The following is a 17,354-nucleotide window of genomic DNA, read 5'->3' as shown; positions in this document are numbered from 1 at the left end:
TTTTTGGTGAGGAGATAGAGGGCTCTCTGCCCTGGATTGTCTCACGGCTCCTGGAAGGAAACAACTACAATGGTCTACTTCTTCGCCTGGACCCCCAAGGTGGTCTGGGGAAGGTGTGGGGTTCTTGGGGAAACTCTGGAATCTGACCTTAGGCCTGCCTCACCCATCACCCAACCAGCTCCAGCCCCAAACCCAGCCCAGACAGAGAGCCTGACCCTGTGGGAGGGCAGCATTCAGCAGGATCCCAGGATGCCTAGGCTGCCGAAGTTTGGAGAATCAAGAGCAAGGTCTGATTCTCCCTTAAGAGGTCTTCAACAGCTTACCAAGCTTTTTCGCTCCAATACCCTTGATTCTCACCAAAACCCATGAGGCAGATATAATTTACAAATGAGAAAAGGGAGGTAGGCCTAATTTAAAGACGAGGAAAGGGAGGATCAGAGAGGGGAAGAGACTTCCCTATTTTCGCATACCGATTGAAAATCAGGCCTCTTGTTTGCACAATCTTATCCATATGTAGAAAATAATAATAATAATTAAATAGTAATTTTAAGAATCCAGACTCTAGAGCCTGGCATGATGGCACGTGCCTATAATCCCAGTTACTAAGGAGGCTGAGGGCAGGTGGATCACTTGAGCCCAGGAGTTCAAGACCAGCCTGGGCAACACAGCGAGACCCTGTCATTATAAACATTTTTTTTTTGAGTTGGAGTCTCGCTCATTCACCCAGACTGGAGTGCAGTGGCTGCTCCCGGTCACTGCAGCCTTGACCTGCTGGGCTCCAGCGATCCTTCCGCCTCAGCCTTCCAAGCAGCTGGAACTACAGGTGTGCGCTACCATGTCAGGCTGATTTTTGATTTATTGTAGAGATGAGGTCTTGCCAAGTTGCCCAGGCGGGTCTCGAACCCACGGGCTCAGGCAATTCACTCATCTCGGCCTCCCAAAGCACGGGATTACAGGCTGAGCCACCGAGCCCGGGCTAAACATTTTAAAAATGGGAAATAACCAGGCCTATTTTAAAAATAAGCTGAGCATGGTTGCTTATACCTATAATTCTAGCACTTTGTGAGGCAAAGGTGGGAAGATTGCTTGAACCTAGGAGTTCAAGACCAGCCTAGGCAACATCGCAATACCTCATCTCTATTTAAAAAATTTTAAAAAGAAAATAACTGGACATGGTAGTGCATGCATGTAGTCCCAGCTACTCAGGAGGCTGAAGTAGGAGGATCGCCTAAGTCAGGAGGTTGAAGCTGTGGTGGGACGTGATCGTGTTACTATGCTCCAGCCTGGGTGACAGAGTGAGACCCTGAGTCAAAACAAATTTAAAAAAAATAAAATCAGGTCTCTGAAATGTTACGATGTCAGGGATTTGGGAGTGGTCAGTAGAAGAGTAAAAACAAAAACAAACAAAGTCTGGCTTTCTGACTATCTCCAGAATCAAAAAATACACATTAATTTGGCCAACAAGTTCCCAGACTGTGTCAGGCCCAATGAAATGAGGAAGATTAATTGGGGCAGTTGATATTCTCAAGGACAGAGCAGTGAGTGGCAGACATGTGTTTATCTATAGGCCAATTTGAAATCATGATTAAGGGCAAGGGTTTTAGTGTCAGACAGAGCTGGGTTTGAGTTTCAGCTCTGCCACTCACCAAGAAGTGGCTTGACTTCTCTGAGCTTTTCAGTTGCCTCATCTGGAAAGTGTGGAGGGGATACATGATAGATTAGAGTTTTGGCCTCATTGGAATACTGTGTGAGTAAAAAGAGGCAATTTATGAACAGCCTTAGCAAAGTGCCGTCAAGCACATGTGAAAGCCTAATGGGATTAAATATTTTTATGAATAGTACTATGAGTTTAAAAATTAGACTTATTACAGGCAGTGTGCTTTGGGTTCCACAGGAAGGAGTAATTCACTCTGAGTATCCTCTTACTAGGTGGCTCCCTGAGTTTGCTCCAAGCTGCTCTATTAGGGGCCGCAGAAAGGAAGATGCGGGTGAAAGAGGTGAGACCCACCTTGTGGGATGCAGTAGAAGAGACTCGAGCCCGCCGGGCTGGGCTGAGGTCCCTGCGTTTAGGCCTCCTTGGGGACACCCTGACTGACAGTGGTCTTAGTCAGCTGGGCAGAGCACTGCGGGAGCTACAGGTAAGCAAGGTGACACCTGGGGGTACTTGGGCCAGCCATGGCCAGTGCCCTCCTAGAACCCTCTCTCCACAGGTAGTGAAAATGTGGAGCCAGTGTTCAAGAAGCCAGATGCTCAAAGGGGCCAGAGCTGAGGTCATAGGGCCCCTAGAACCACAGGTATGTCTTCTCATTCAACCTTTGGGAGCCCCATTTACGTCTGCCTTTCTTCCTCTGTTTACAGAGCACTATGAGGAGCCCTACATTTATTCATTGATTTGTTGATGCCTAAACATTTATTAACCATTCACGATGTACCAGGCACAAATCCATGTAGGCTCAGGGAATTCCCTGTCCTCATGGAGTTTATAACTACTGACAAGAAACAATTGCAACACCACAATTAGTGCTCCGCAAGGCTTTAAACACAGGGTTCTGTGGGGGCATCTAAGTTAGCCTCAGAAAGAAAGGGAAGGAAGACTTCATGGAAGAAGTGGTCCCTGAAGGAGGTCAAGCAAAGAATCAACATTCAAGGCAAAGAGAATGACAGGCAAAGACTCAGGTAAACGAGTGCTTCATCTCTTTGGGGGACTGCAAGCAGCTCAGTGTACTGTAGAATAGAACTTGAGGAAGACAGTCAGGAGAGAAAGACTAGAGGGAGCCGCAGGGGCCAGGTCATACAGGGTTTTATAGGTCTACTAAGATGTTTGGACTTTGTCTTTGGTGTCAGGGGTGAGTCACAGAGGTATTTTAAGCAGGCAAGATAACATTGCTCCCACTTTTCAGGTGAGCAAACTGAGGCTGAGAGAAACAGTGTGAGAGATGTGAGCCCAGGGGTCACAGGCCTAATCAGAGACAGCAGAGGTGCAATCACACTCAAGTTCTTAGACTCCTAATCTGGTGCTCTTTATCTCTTTAGGCTGCATGGCCTTTAATGTGCAGAAGAGAGCATCGTCTTCCATGACTTGCTGCAGGGTGATCGAAACCTTACCCCTCTCCAGTCTCTCCTTGTTCTTCTCGTCCCTTTTCATAATTACTTACAGCTTGTTTTTACAACCTTCAACTTTGGAAATTAGGCATGGTCCCTCCCATTTATTGAGTGAGCGAGTGCCTTCTGCTCAGTGCTTTTTTTTTATTACCTCATCTCATGCTCTCTACAGTTTCTACCAGCTCCATTTTATGGACAACATGGGGAGTCAAAAGGCTAGTCACCTACGTGAAGTCATATCGCTAAGAAAGGAGGGGCTGGCACCCACACCTGTCTGACTTCCAAGCCATGAACTTGAATTACACTGTCCTGGGAGGAAGGGCATGGAATTGTCACTCCTAAAATCTTCTCAGCAGGTGACAGATTCAGCAGCAAGCCACAGCCTAGACCTCGAGGGGGAGTCCCAAGGTGGGTCTAGGACTTTGGGCTTATCCGGGCAGGGGGGGTGGTCTTCTCCAACTTTGGTGTGATTAATTAAATTTTCCTCTAGTGGCAGGAAGAACGGCATCTCAAAGACCCGGACGCCACCCAAAGAATCCTCTCAAGAACAAAGAATCCTCTGAAGAACAGGTAATACCTCATGTACCCCAGGAACAACTGGAAGCTGTTGGGGGAGTGAAGAGTTGCAAAGCCAGCTGATCTGCCTCCTGCTTCCCCTGCCCTGACATCAGGGCATGAAGCTGCTAGCAAAGTGCCTAGGGGTGACTGGATTCCTGAGGGAGGAGCATGGAGAGGGCCGTTTTCCTACTGAGTTAGATGAGAGGTGTGGGAGCCTTATGGCCTCCATGCCATCTCTTGGCAGAGCCAGTACCTTCCCCCTCCACAGCCTCCTGAGATTCTGTCCAGGCTGCAAGCTCTTCCAGGCTAGTTAGGTCCCGGATATAGTTCTTGGAGCCTGGCAGTGAGGTTCTGTTAGAAGCTGGCCCCTGTGTTCCAAAGCTGTGTGCACACATGGACTTCTGGCTGAGCCTAGACTGAAGCCACCTAGGCCCAGCAGGTCCCAGATGTGGCCCTGCAGTTCTTCCTGGCCCAGGCTCGGAGGCAGAGACTGCGAGAACAGCGCCGAATTTGGATCCACGAGAAGCTGAAGCATTTGGAACAGGAAGAGGAAGTGGTGGTAGGTGGCCAGGTCAAAGACCTGGTGGCTGAAGAGCAGGTGGGTAGGGTCAAGTGAAGGAATTGAGGCTTTAACTGGTCCAGGCACTGTGCTGGGGGCTGGGATCCAGGGTCAATCATAATGACTAGTCCATACCCCCTCTCATGGCCCCCACAGCAATACTGGGGACAGATGAGGCAATTCTCAGTGCTAAGTACTGGGATGGGGGAGCTAGGGGCTTGTAGGGAAAAAAAGGTATACCTGACCCAGGCTGGAGTGAATCACAGGAGATGGCATCTAAGCTGAGGCTTGAAGAACAAACAGAAATCAGCCAGAAGAACTCACTAGACTCTGAGTTTCACAATGGTAGTTAGTGTTCATCCCATAGAAGAACTCAGTAAATATAATTAACACATTCAGAAACAAAACTTGGTACATGGTGGGGGATGGGTGGGGACATGTACTCAGAGAGGACGAAACAGTCTGAGCAAAGGTTCCAAGGGAAGCAAAGGCAAAATGGGTTCTGAGACTCCAAAATGCCTGCCGGCTGGAGCTGAACAGATACATAGTCAGAGGCGAGGCTAAAGAAACAAGTACATACTTGTTTCTTTAAAAACACCTCTGGGTTTGGATTTTATCCTGAGGAAGATGGTGAACTGTTGAAAGACATGTGTCATCTCAGCTCTGTCCCTCACTAGCTGTGAGAATTTGGGCAAGTTAGCTCTTTCCTCTGATCCACTGTTGCCAAATCTGTAAAATGGCAATACCCCCTTTGTTACTGGACAAAATGAGATAATACCTGTAAAGTGTTTAGCACAGAGCCTGGCACACAGGTAGCGCCCAGCAAAGGGCATGTATCATCGCTGAAGTCCTGTGAGGAGAGGCAGAGATGGCACCAGGAGCAGACAGTGCTGAGACTTCAGCTAGAGGCCCTGCAGGCAGAGTGCGACACAGCAGAGCAGGACCTGGCAACCCTCTATGACCTGCATGTGCAGGCCACCCGCGCTCAGACATGCCACATGCTGCAGGTGAGTGGGGACAGAGGGCAGGCTCCAGCCGGTTCCACTGGCTGACAGGCATTGCTGAATCTGGGCACAGGTATTCCGAGCCTGGCAGAGGCTGTGGGAAGAGCAAACCATGACCACAGAACATCACCACCGCAGCCTGCTGGCTGGCATCCTGCAAGACACCATCAACCTGGCCACACAGAACCAGGAACTCCAAGCCCAGAACCAGCAGCTTCAGCAGGGTGCAGATTAGACCAAGGCAGTCATGCTGGATCTCTGCCCTGGGGAGAAAACTGGAACTCTTCAGGAAGTCTCCCCTTGTTCTGAGGAAGGTTGGACACAAAATTAATATGATCCTCACCATGGATAATGAAGAACACTAAACATGTCTCATTGCACCAGTCCCTGCTAAGCGCCTAACACTCATTTCATTTAGGCTTTTCAGCTACCCTGTGTGGCCGGTACCAGCTGATCTTCACTTCAGAGGTAAAGCAACTGAAGCTCAGAGAAGTTATGTAACTGCCCAGGGATGATCAGCTAGTAAGTAGGAGAGCCACAATTTAAACTCAAGTCTGGCTACAGTGCTACACTGCAGATTGCAATGGTTCACAGGCTTCACGGTACATCAGAATCACCAAGGAGGCTTGTTTAGGGGAGAAAAAAGAAAAAAAAAAAAGATTCCCAAGCCCTGCTCCTGCAGATCATTCTTCAATAGGTCTGGGATAGGCCCAGGACCCTATTTTTTTTACAAGCTCACCGGCCATGATTTTAAGACAGATAACAGGCAGGAATCAAGGGAACCAGAGGAAAACGAGAGTCAAAACCACATTGGTGTCCTTGAATTTTCTGGCCTAGAGGCTTGATTGTCCTGCTGGGTCCAACACCTTGTTCCCAAGATTCCCTCCACATTCCCCAGGGCCCAAGTTTTGTGCTTCAGGGAAATTTCAAAAGCTCTGTGACAGGGAATAATCTCAGCTCCATGGAGTTCCAAAAGGATAAAATGCCATGGGAAACAGCTTGGAGAAAACAATTTTTTCTCTTACTCTAAAAGTTGCCACAGAATTAAGAGGCTCAGGACCCCAGGGAAACAAAATCATTTGAGGAAAGCAGTGCAAATAGAAGACACAAGACAATCATGGCTGTGGTTGTAGGAACCACCCCACACCCTAGAACACTTTATTAAGACCTTATTGCTTATGCAGTTAGACACACTGATTGAGCTACATAAGTTTCCTGTACCTGGTCCCAGGTCGCTCCGATGCAGAGCTTCCTCAGGCTGTTGGGAGCTGGGAGACTGCTAGATAGGGGCAGGACCCTGTGGGAAGTACGGTATCTCCTCAGAGCCTTAGAGTAGGCAGTGGGCTTCAAGAAGGTCCTTGGGGGTGAGCAGAGAGGGCAGGAGTATAGGCTTAAGCCAGGGCCCAGGGGCAATGTTCCCTGAGATGAGTCAAGCCCCAGCCTTCTCTGGGGTTTCCAGAACAAAGGCTAGGTATGGGAAGCAGCACTGTGAAGGGGGCAGGGGGCATATCCCTAGGCATTGCTGGAACTGGGAAAGATTGGCAGAGTGGCTGTGGCAGCAAGTGGACCTTTCTGCACGACAAGGAGAAAGGAAGTCACCTTTATGGAAGAGTCATGCACCAGTCCTAGGGGCTCTGCTGGGGTGACCAAAGTAGGCAAGGAAAGCCATACGTTGCCCACACTGTATACTGAGCAACTGTTCATGCAGGATGAAGCAGAGAACTCCCTCCGCACTCCATCCCATCAGGGATGGGGTCACTTCTCAGGCCTAGGTACTGGTGCCACCCTAATTCCTTAGTACAGAATTATGGTGGGGGCGGGGGTGGTTAAGAGGTTCCTTAACCAAACCTAATCTTCATGTCTCCTAGGGGTTCCCCTTCATCCACCCAGCTCCAAAGACTCACCTGGCTGTTCTTACTTCCCCAGTTTTTCTCACAAGGCACTTGTTACAGGGCTGCTGAGGGGAAGGGGAATGGGAAGGGGAAGGGAGGTCTGGGATGGGGCTCTGATGGTGGCACCCAATTTGCAGGGTCAGGAGTCAGGGTGGAAGTGGTCAGGGACTAGCGGCTGCCATAGTACAGGCGCACGGCCAGGCCAATGAGCAATGTGGCCAGGAAGAAGGCGGCTGTGAGCTGCACCCGCAGTAGAGCTGCTGAGAGCACAGCGTTGACCACCAGCGAGCAGGACACAACAAACAGGCGTGTGATGCTGCTACCGTGCTTCATGACAGCCGACATGAGCAGTCCATTTAGTGCCTGGCTCAGCACCACAAGCGCTGCCCATCCTGAGAAACCTTCCAGGAGGCCTGGGCCAGGGCCACCACCAGCATGCAGACCTAGGTTCAGGAGCACACCAAAAGTGTAGAGAAAGAGGTTCTGAAGTGCCAGGGGCAGCCGTTGTCGCTTCATGAGCAGCTCTGTGTACACAGATGACAAGCCTGAGATGAGGCAGTACAGGATGAGGAGCAGCAATCCCAGCGGAGTGATATGCAGGGGCACGGGGCTGGCAGCAGCTGCTGGAGGGGGCCCGGGAAGAGTGTTCCTGGGGTCTTGAAGGCCACCTGCTGCATAGCAGGCCCCTGCGATCATCAGCAGCAGCAGTGCTAACCCCTGGCGCGCAGAGAGGCGGTGCCGGAGGCAGAGGCAGTAGAATAGAGCTGTGCTTCCAATCTTGAGATTGCTCAGCACCTGGTAGGTGCTGGGGTCCATGTAACGCTGAAGATAGATCACCAGGTTGTTGTTAGCGCCATAGAGCAGGGCTGATAGTGCAAAGGGAGCAGCTTGGCGCCAGGGCGGGGACCTTTGGGGCCATGCTTGCCAGCCCACTAGAAGGGAGAAGGCGCATAATAGTAGCTTGGTCAGCTCAGTCAGCAGCACGGCTGAGGAGGGCCGGAAGGGCACTCGGCCATCCACGTGACACAGTGCCAGCAACGGGGCATGGGCACCATACATGGCAGTGGACAGGAGTAGCATCAGGGTCCAGCGGGCTTGCCTGGGACGGCCCAGACCTGGCATACCCCCGTCCTCTACACTCATGCCCACACCAGACCCAGGGTGGCTTGTATAGTTAGCAAGGGGCAACAAGGATTGTAACGCCTTTAGGATAAATCAAGTTATGGAGCCAGCTCCCAGGAGGCAGGAGCCATGGTACATTGCCAGAGAGAATACTGAGGATCAGAGTCAGCTGCAAACTCCATGGTTAGACTTGAAGAGGAAGTGGCTGATGGCTCTTGAAGCCAGTCTTGGGGCTAGTCCCATGGAGTTAAGGAGGGAAGGAATCCAGGGTGCAGGCTAACAAGCCACTGTCCACACTCTGCAGGAAGGGAGGCGAGAATGAAGGCGGCAGGAAAGTTTGGGATAGCAAATAGGTGACAGCTGGGGAAGCCAGATGGAGCATCTGTGGTTGAAAGACCTCTACCTGCAGGTCCCGGCTGCTCATCTTGCCTCCCCCATGGCTTCCAGAGCTAGTCAGGTCCCTTGCGCAGTGATCGCAAATAGTCCCTCAATGTCTTCTCCACATTGGGCACAGCATATGTCTGAGCTGCATAAATGCCAGTGCAGGTGCCCACGGCAAAGCCCAGTACTGCTGATGCCCTCAGTTTGGCCACAACATAGCCAGCCAGGAAGCCCTTGAGGAATGGGGAAGACAACAGCGAGCCATCCTGCAGAAAAACACACAGAGGGAAACTCAGTCAGGCTCTCTCCCTTCTCTGTCCAGAAGGTATTACACTTAACCTGAGCTCAGAGCATCCCACCAACTGCTACTCCTTACTCTGAATAGCTGTGGTATTTTCTCCAAAGATTTTTCACGAGGTTCTAGAGCCAGAAAAAGAACCCAGAAGTACTTATCACACAATCTCAGAACGCTGGGGTCAGAAGGCTCCAACCACAGAATCCTGCTGCCACAAGGCAAGAAATGCCCCAAGAAATCTGAGCCCTGCCTGTTTCTCCAGCCTCATTTCCTAGCATGTTCCCCCACAACTGCAGCCAAACTGATCTTCACCCCTCATGTTCATAATGATACTTCCCAACACATATTTCCCATATGCTCTTCCATCTTCCTGGAATGTTCTTTCCCCTCCTCTTCACCCGGTTAACTCCTATTTAAGGCCCCAGTTCAAGCTGGGTGCAATGGGTCATGCCTGTAATCTCTGCCCTATAAAAGGATGAGATGGAAGGATCACTTGAGCCCAGGATTTCAAGGCCAGCTTGAGCAACACAGTGAGACCCTGTCTCTACAAAATACTTAAAAAAAAAATTAGCCAGGCATGATGGCACATACCTATAGTCCTAGCTACTCAAGAGGCTAAGATGGAAGGAGCTCTTGAGCCCAAGAATTCGAAGCTGCAGTGAGCTATGTTCACACCACTTCACCCTGGGCGACAAAGCAAGACCATACCATGTCTCAAAAAAAAAAAAAAAAAGCCCCAAAAGATCCCAGTTCAAGTGCCATTTTCTCAGGAAAACTTTCCTTGGGTGACAGAGGACAAGCCCTCTATAACCTTTTGCTGAATAAACCTCTACCATCCATTCAACACTGTCAAAAGCATGTTGGATAATACAGCCTAAGGAGGGGTTGGGGTGGAACAGTCCCTACCTGGCCCACACCATTGTTGACTTCGTCTTCCACACGCTGCTGCAGGTGCTCCAGCTGGTTCTTGAGAAATGCTAGGTCCTTAAGCTTGGGCAAGGAATCCTAGGACAAGGGAGAAGCTGGCTCCAGCAGTCTGACCCAGCCCCATCCCCTACTCAGTTCCATCAGAAGCTGGGAACTGGGGGGAATGGGGTGAGTCAGAGAAATATCTTGCTATAAAAGCTTCCTGAGATGATAGCAATAAAAGAAGAAAGGCACTGAAAAGCACAGAATTCACATGGGGGCCAGGGAGGGGGTGACAGATGGGATCTGCACCATTAACTTGTAACAACTTCTGCAAGAATTTCATGCAAAATGTGTAGCAAAGGCAGAAAAGACAGCTAGGGGACTTTCAACTAAGGTCTATTAGGAAAGCACTCATGAGTGACTCAACTATGAGCTTCCTAAAAGTGGTGTCCTGTCTGTCTTGGCTGCTGTGTTCCAGTGCCTGACACAGGGACTGGCAGGCACTTAGTAAATGTGTGGATGCTGCCGAGCTTTCATATGAATGGTGAGAAATGATCTGAGACAGTTTTGGGGTAAACTTGATTTCTGCCTGGGCTTTACCCCTTTCCTCCCAAGGCCATCCCAAATGGATGTGACTGGATGCAGCAGAGATGACTGCTGACAAGTGAGTAAATGAATTATTTTGATAGCATATAAGTATGAAATTCAAAGTGTATGCAAGGGATTGTTTGAATGAGCGTGGTGTACCCCTGTGATTGACAACACTGTGTCTGTGGGAGGCTGAGGAATGGGGGAGACTGAGGAATGCTCCAGGATGAATGTGTTTTAGTATGTGCTAGTAACTGCGATTCGTGATGGTTCCTGGGAGGAGGCATCTGGGAGATTCCCGGCTCCACCCAGTGCTCCCCCCACGCAATACCCCACTCTACAATAGAGTCTCAGGGGAAGAAACAAGAGGCACCCCTACTCCTAAGTCGTTCCAGTGCTGCCTCTCCCCTGAACTAAAGAGGTCACAGAGTGTGAAGACCATCTCCGATTGCGGGCCACCCCCACGTTCTCTCACCTTGTCATCCGCCATCTTCCCTGCCGAACTTGATGCGCAGGCGCAGCCCCACCCCATTCATGTCACGTGCTCACGGCCATCTTTACTGAGGGCACAGGCACTTCCGGGTCATTTTTGGAAAGAATGCGGCGCTTTTCTCAGGGGCTGGGCCCTGGCGGTCTCCCTCGCGTAGATACTTCCACGTGACCCCTCCCGTCAAGCCCAGGATGCAGGTGCATGCGCATACGAACTGGGCGAGATGATTTCATTCGTGCGCGAGTGCGCGCCGCGCACGTTCCCCTGGCCTCTCTTCCGCCTCCTGATGCGCTCATAGTTGCGTGGTGCGTCGGTGCCCCGGCTCCGGACCCACTGGTGGAAACACGCGCTCATTCGGGGATCCAGACGCTCGTTTACGCGCACCACCCGTCGTCAGGCGGTGCTGCTCAGACCCGCCTCTTCCCGCCCCCTGGACCGGCCCCTGTCCCGCCCTGTGTTTGTGGGACGCCAGCTGGCCGGGCGGTCTCCAGAGAGGCTGGGCTTCCAGGCGCCGCAGCTTCGGAGGTCGCGGTGGGCTGAGAGTGTGGGCTGGCAGAGCCCGGCGGGGACGCGGCCGGGGCTATGCTGGGCAAGGATTACATGCTGGCCATCATTCTGGTCAACTGCGATGGTGTGCACGAAGGGGCCCGTGAGAAGACAGGAGTTGGGGGGGCGGAGGTGGGGTCGGGCAAGGAGTGCGACTCAGAGACGGAGCAGGGGGACGCCTCGGTGTAAGGACCAGGGGACAAATGTATACTGATCTTTATATGCGATATCTTCAAGACTGGGGAACCTGGACCCCTAGCCTGAGAGCTGTCCTCTTTGGGATGAATGGAGGGAGGGTGATGACAGGATATTGTCTGGACTCACGAATAATATGCTCCCCTTCTCCAATCCCGTGTTCCTGTAGACGACTTGTGGGGAGACCAGAGTCTGGAGGGGGAGCCTGGCCTGCCCCCTGGCTGGAGGAAGATCCGCGATGCTGCAGGTACTTACTATTGGCACGTACCCAGCGGTAGCACCCAGTGGCAGCGCCCAGCCTGGGAACTAGGAGATGCAGAGGATGCAGGCACGGTAGGTGGTGTGTGAGGAGGGGGCCTGAGCCCATGAGTGGACCGAGGCCTGCCGCTACACTGACTGACCCTCACTCTACAGGGGACGGAGGGAATTTGGGGACTGCGTCCCCCCAAAGGGAGATCTTTCTCCAGCCTGGAGAGCTCACTGGACCGGAGGTAACGGATGGCCCAGGCAAAATGAAAGGCTTGGGGTTCCATGGCATTCAAAAATGCAGCTGGACTCTCAGTCTGCTTTCCAACCCAGGTTCTGGACTCTGCCCCATGTTTTGGACTCTGTTCTGTGTTCTTGGCTCTGGCCCACATTCTTGATGCTCAGTATTTTGAGTTTGTCCCTTGTTCTAAGCTCCTGTCTTTAATTACATGTTCTTTTCCATATTCTTGGTCCTGACCTGTCATGTTCTAGACCTTGGCCATTATCTTGTGGAGCCTATGCTGTGTTCCAAGGTCACTTGTCACAGTATGGGGCTCTGGCCCACCCATTGGACCCTGTTCCATGTTTGCGACTGTTATTCTATGTCCTTTGTCCTGAATTTTCCCTCAAATTCTAAGTCACACTTTATGATAAGTTAATTTATTATGTCCTGGGCTTTACTCCACTCTGGTTTTATGGGGTATGTGTGTGTGTGTGTGTGTGTCTGTGTGTTTTAAGTATTTTGCTTTCCTTTTATTTTTTATTTTAATGATGTGGGGCACAATTCAGGGTTAGGTATACAAATGTTCATTATGCAGGTACCCTCGTGGGTTTATGTTATGGTGCTATATTCTGGGTCTTGTCCCTTGTCCTGTATAGATCAAGTAGTCTAGGTCTCACCAGTGTTTCTGCTGTAGAAAGTATGGTCCTCTTACCACCTGTGCTCTGTTCCAGTAACTCTCTGTCCTGGTATGGTGAAGAATCCTACATCCAGAGCATGGAACCAGGGGCTAAGGTAGTCACTTGGGCCTGAGGGCATTGGGAGGTCCCAAGGGAGAGGCCAGGGGTGGGATTCGACTAAGTAGAGGTGATTGAGAGTGAAGTCAGAGGGTACCAGAGGATTGATACTGTGGCATCTGCAGAACTGTACTTCTTTCCTGCTCACTCCTGTCCCTTCCCCCAACTGTTAGTGCTTTGCAGTTCGCTCTCTTGGCTGGGTAGAGGTACCTGAAGAGGACCTGGTACCTGGGAAGAGCAGTATCGCGGTCAATAACTGCATTCAACAGCTGGCCCAGACCCGGAGCCGGAGCCAGCCCCCAGATGGTGCTTGGGGTGAGGTGAGCTGGCTGAGTCCCTCAATGGGTTCAGCAGAGGTAGTTGTCCCTGAATTGTCTATTACCTATGACAACTGCTTTTATCCAAGCTCTGGGCTGACCTCTGTCCTTGGCAGGGCCAGAACATGCTGATGATCCTGAAGAGGGACGCCATGAGCCTGGTGAATCCCCTGGACCACAGTCTCATCCACTGCCAGCCTCTGGTGCACATCCGTGTATGGGGCGTGGGGAGCTCCAAGGGCCGGTGAGGATGCTGCATTCCCCCAAGCGAGAGCTACTTCTCCCTCCCCTCTGCAGGCTGTGATCCCCACTGATGCTGATCCCCAGTACTTGAACCCCTGAACACAGATCCTCAGACGTGGACCCAGCACTGCCTCCCCTGCCTGGTCCAGCCCTGGTTGGGGAGGGTGGGCCCAGCTCAGCAGGGACAGATGGGGGAGAGTCTGAGAGGCTGGGCTGATTCTCTTCTGTGCTCCCACATGCTTCCGGAACAGTGATAGGTAAGTGACAACCAGGTCCCCAGAGACCCAGCCCTGACCTCCCTATTCCATCCCTACCATATAACTAGCCTGACTTTCCAGCCCCCTGCAGACACTGTAGGCCCCTGTTTTTAACCAGCCTCTATCCTAGTCCCACCTCTGCCCCTGCTAGGGACTTCGCTTTTGTGGCGGGTGACAAAGATAGCTGTATGCTCAAGTGCCATGTGTTTCGCTGCAACGTCCCTGCCAAGGCCATTGCCAGTGCCCTCCATGGGCTTTGTGCTCAGGTAAGGGCCAGGGGTAGGGCAGGGAATGTGGGCATGGGGCTGGGTCTGAAGTTTCCAATGTAGTTGGGACATGGTGGTATTTGCCCCCTTCCCCTAATTCGCCTCTCTCCTTGTGGCTTATGCTGGCTACATTGTGTTTTAGATCTTGTCAGAGCGAGTAGGGATCAGTGGTGATGCCCCTTGCTGCTCCCCAGATCCCATCTCCCCTGAAGACCTGCCACGGCAAGGTATGGGGTCGCATTGGGCTGCTTTGGTTTCACATTGGGGGAGGGTTCTTGGTTATTTAGTACTTTGGAGGTAGGGAGTTCCTGAGGTGTCTGGTCTCAGGGATCCCAAGCCCTGAGTTAAAAGAGCAACCATAGGCCTTTTTTCTGCCAGCACCAGTTCACTCAGAAGTGGGTCCTGGCCCACTTAGAAGGGTGGAGAAGGGGGTAATTGAGAGAGCTCTCAGACCAACTTGGTGTGTATATTTCAGTGGAGCTGCTGGATGCGGTGAGCCAGGCTGCTCAGAAGTATGAGGCACTATACATGGGGATCCTTCCAGTCGCCAAAGCCATGGGTGAGGACTCAGGGAGCTGCATGGGGTGGGCTGCACAAGGCAAGAGGAAGGTGGATGAGCTGGATCTACTACCATTTCTCAGAGTCCTCTCATGGCCATGTATGGCCTGGGATGTCCCAGTCTTACCAATTCAGAATTCTAAGCCAGCTATCCTATTCCCATCTCTCTAAATCTCAAGTCAGTGAGAGGGGTCTAGAACTGCAGATTCTTTCTTTAAGACTGTGAAATACATGGTGGACATGTTCCCCCAGGCATGGATGTGCTGAACGAGGCCATTGGTACCCTGACCGCCCGAGAGGACCGGAATGCCTGGGTCCCCACCATGCTCAGTGTGTCTGACTCTCTCATGACTGCACATCCCATTCAGGTACCAGGAGACGGTGAAGCTGGGGGCCGTGGAGGGATGAGCAGTTATGCCGAGCGGTCACTGCTTACTGTTAGACGAGCTCAGTGGGTCCAGCCAGTGCTTGGCCCTCTAGTGACTTGGCCTGGTATGGACAGGCAGAGGCCGGTGCAGAGGAAGAGCCACTGTGGCAGTGTCCTGTGCGCCTTGTGACCTTTATCGGTGTTGGCCGCGACCCACACACCTTTGGCCTCATCGCTGACCTGGGCCGTCAGAGCTTCCAGTGTGCAGCCTTCTGGTGCCAGCCCCATGCAGGGGGACTTTCCGAAGCTGTGCAGGCTGCCTGTATGGTGAGTTCAGGGTGGGAATGGGTGGGTGGGATTGCCCTGCAGCTGCTCTCTATTGTTGACTGGGGCTCAGATTCAGCAGCCTTTCCAGAGATCAAAAGCCTGGGCTGAGCTGGTTCACTAGTGTTTTGGCCCCAGTGCTGTTTTTGGTAAATTTTCATTAGTTGCCAATACTTAAGGCCAGGACATTTCACATAATAATTGCTATTCCTGTTTTTCTCAGAATATCAGAAGCTTTGGCACTGAGCGTACATGTATAAATCACAGCATGCAGTGAGTTGTGTAGGGGCTGTGCCCTATAGTGTGGCATTATCTTTCCTGTTTGTCTCGTTTAGGTTATTTCCTGGCATCTAGGCATTTGAGTGTGGGGTGCTTACACTCTGCCAGTTCAGTTCACTCACTCATTCAACAAATGTGAGTGCCTGTGGGTACCAGGCACCATATTTGACCCTGGGGATTCATAGTATAGAGGGCACGGCCCTTGCCTTCACATTACACTTAGGCTAGAACAGAGATGGACCAGACAGAAATTGTACACCACAGTAAGAGGTGGTGCCTTTGGGGGTCAAGAAGGCTACCTGTAAGAGGTGGCAGAAAACGGAAAGCTGAAGGTCCTAGGAGGAAGTTAGCCAGGTGAAGCGGAGTGGGGCAAGTATGCCAAGTCCAGGGAACCTTAGCTGTGAAGGCAAGAGAAATGTTAGTGGCTTAGAGTATCTGAGGTAATCTAGTGTATCTGGCATGCAAAGGGGGATGTATGAGAGATGAGGGCAGAGAGAAAGGCAGAAACCAGGTCATGGAGGATCTTATAGGTCAGAATGATGAGCTTATTTCATCTGGAGGCACTATAAACCGTTGGAGGGTTTTGAGCCAGACAGTGAAATCAGGTTTATGGATTAGGATGACCACTTAAGCTGTAGTATGGGTAAAAGATTTGGAGGGCATGAGAGGAGGTAAGAAAGGCCAGTTGGGATCCCTTTGAGTACTTCAAATGAGAGATGATTGGGGCAGTTGCACTGGGAATGGAGTTGGGTTGTACACCTTCCCCTTGGGTTGTATACCTGCTTTGACTGGTCCACATCAGTAAGAGATGGAAAAAAGGCAGCATGGTGGTAGGTGTGATTAAGAGTACAGGCTCTACAGTTGGATGGAACTAGATCTGAATGCCAGTTCTATCATTTTCTGGCTATGGGATCTTGGACAACTCATATACTCTCTCTGAATCTCATTCTCATTTGCAAAGTAGGAATAATGGCACCTCATATGTAACTAAGTTATACAAAGCACTTAGTACAGTGTTCAGCCCTCCTTATGGGCTTGATAAACGTTTTATGTTTTTGTTATTGAGTTACCTGGGAATGCTGTAGGGATTCCAGATGTGGCCAACTACCAACCTCTTATCAGAAGCTTGGCCAGTTTCCGGTCCTGCAGAAGTTTTCAGGGAATCTAGGAGCAGAAAGTAGCTGGATCTTCACATTCCCCTTCTCCCTAGGTTCAGTACCAGAAGTGTCTTGTGGCCTCTGCAGCTCGAGGCAAGGCCTGGGGTGCCCAGGCCCGTGCCCGCCTGCGGCTCAAGCGGACCAGCTCCATGGATTCCCCAGGAGGTCCCCCACCTCTCCCCCTGCTCAAAGGAGGGGTTGGTGGTGCAGGGGCAGCCCCTCGAAAGCGGGGTGTCTTCTCTTTTCTTGATGCCTTCCGGCTGAAACCCTCTCTGCTCCATATGCCCTAAATTGATCTGGGAGGGTTGGAGAAGGAGGCTCTGAATCCATGCCTAACTCTATCCCTCCATTTCCCAAGGCCTACAGCCTCTAATCCCTTGGAGCCTTCTCTGCCTGTCCCTCTGATCCTTACCCACCCTGTATTTATTGCCCAATTTGTTGTTTATATGGGTGACTGAAAGGCCCTTCACCACATCCTAGGACCCTGGCTCCCCTTTCCTTGGGTCCTTGTGTTCCTTGCCCCTGTCCAGCCCTGGACAGTTGGCTCTACCTCAGCAACACTTTATAGCAAAATCAGTGCAAATAAAAATCCCTCAGTGACCTCACTGGGTGTGAGTATATTGGGCCTGGGACAGGGCTGTGGGTGTAACCTGTGTGAGATGAATGTCTTTGTGTCTGTGCC

General features: G+C 51.4%; 3 protein-coding genes across 6 annotated transcripts; 2 read left to right on the top strand and 1 right to left on the bottom strand.

The window, feature by feature from the left end:
• Nucleotides 1–1,929: 1,929 nt before the first annotated feature.
• On the top strand, nt 1,930–5,458 carry LOC103258474 (the record flags this gene model as incomplete). Its single annotated transcript, XM_008056142.2, has 5 exons — nt 1,930–2,138; nt 2,211–2,294; nt 4,091–4,267; nt 5,077–5,226; nt 5,297–5,458. Coding segments are annotated over 5 exons (782 nt in total), but the record flags the coding sequence as incomplete, so codon positions are not given.
• An 883-nt stretch (nt 5,459–6,341) lies between these two features.
• SLC35A4 (solute carrier family 35 member A4) lies at nt 6,342–11,082 on the bottom strand. Its single transcript, XM_008056139.2, has 3 exons — nt 10,886–11,082; nt 9,820–9,918; nt 6,342–8,884 (listed from the first exon to the last, which is right to left on the bottom strand). Exon 3 carries the CDS (start codon nt 8,256–8,258, stop codon nt 7,284–7,286), a length of 975 nt encoding a protein of 324 aa, XP_008054330.2. The 5' UTR covers nt 8,259–8,884; nt 9,820–9,918; nt 10,886–11,082; the 3' UTR covers nt 6,342–7,283.
• A 125-nt stretch (nt 11,083–11,207) lies between these two features.
• On the top strand, nt 11,208–17,278 carry APBB3 (amyloid beta precursor protein binding family B member 3). Of its 4 annotated transcripts, none has more exons than XM_008056137.1 (13): nt 11,208–11,531; nt 11,811–11,974; nt 12,056–12,132; nt 12,842–12,902; nt 13,078–13,224; nt 13,338–13,465; nt 13,716–13,721; nt 13,873–13,987; nt 14,130–14,214; nt 14,463–14,546; nt 14,798–14,913; nt 15,048–15,239; nt 16,726–17,278. In XM_008056137.1, exons 1-13 carry the CDS (start codon nt 11,483–11,485, stop codon nt 16,960–16,962), a joined length of 1,461 nt encoding a protein of 486 aa, XP_008054328.1. In that variant the 5' UTR covers nt 11,208–11,482; the 3' UTR covers nt 16,963–17,278. The 4 variants fall into 4 exon arrangements, with proteins under 4 accessions (XP_008054328.1, XP_021567064.1, XP_021567066.1 ...); XM_021711389.1 differs by having other exon boundaries at nt 13,852–13,987; XM_021711391.1 differs by lacking the exon at nt 13,716–13,721.
• The last annotated feature ends 76 nt before the right edge of the window (nt 17,279–17,354 follow it).

Source organism: Carlito syrichta, unplaced genomic scaffold, assembly GCF_000164805.1.
Source record: "Carlito syrichta isolate Samal-C Ts95f unplaced genomic scaffold, Tarsius_syrichta-2.0.1 Scaffold302231, whole genome shotgun sequence".
Classification (NCBI taxonomy): Eukaryota; Metazoa; Chordata; class Mammalia; order Primates; family Tarsiidae; genus Carlito; species Carlito syrichta.
Note: the sequence above shows the minus strand (reverse complement) of the source record. Positions and strands in the feature narration are given on the sequence as shown.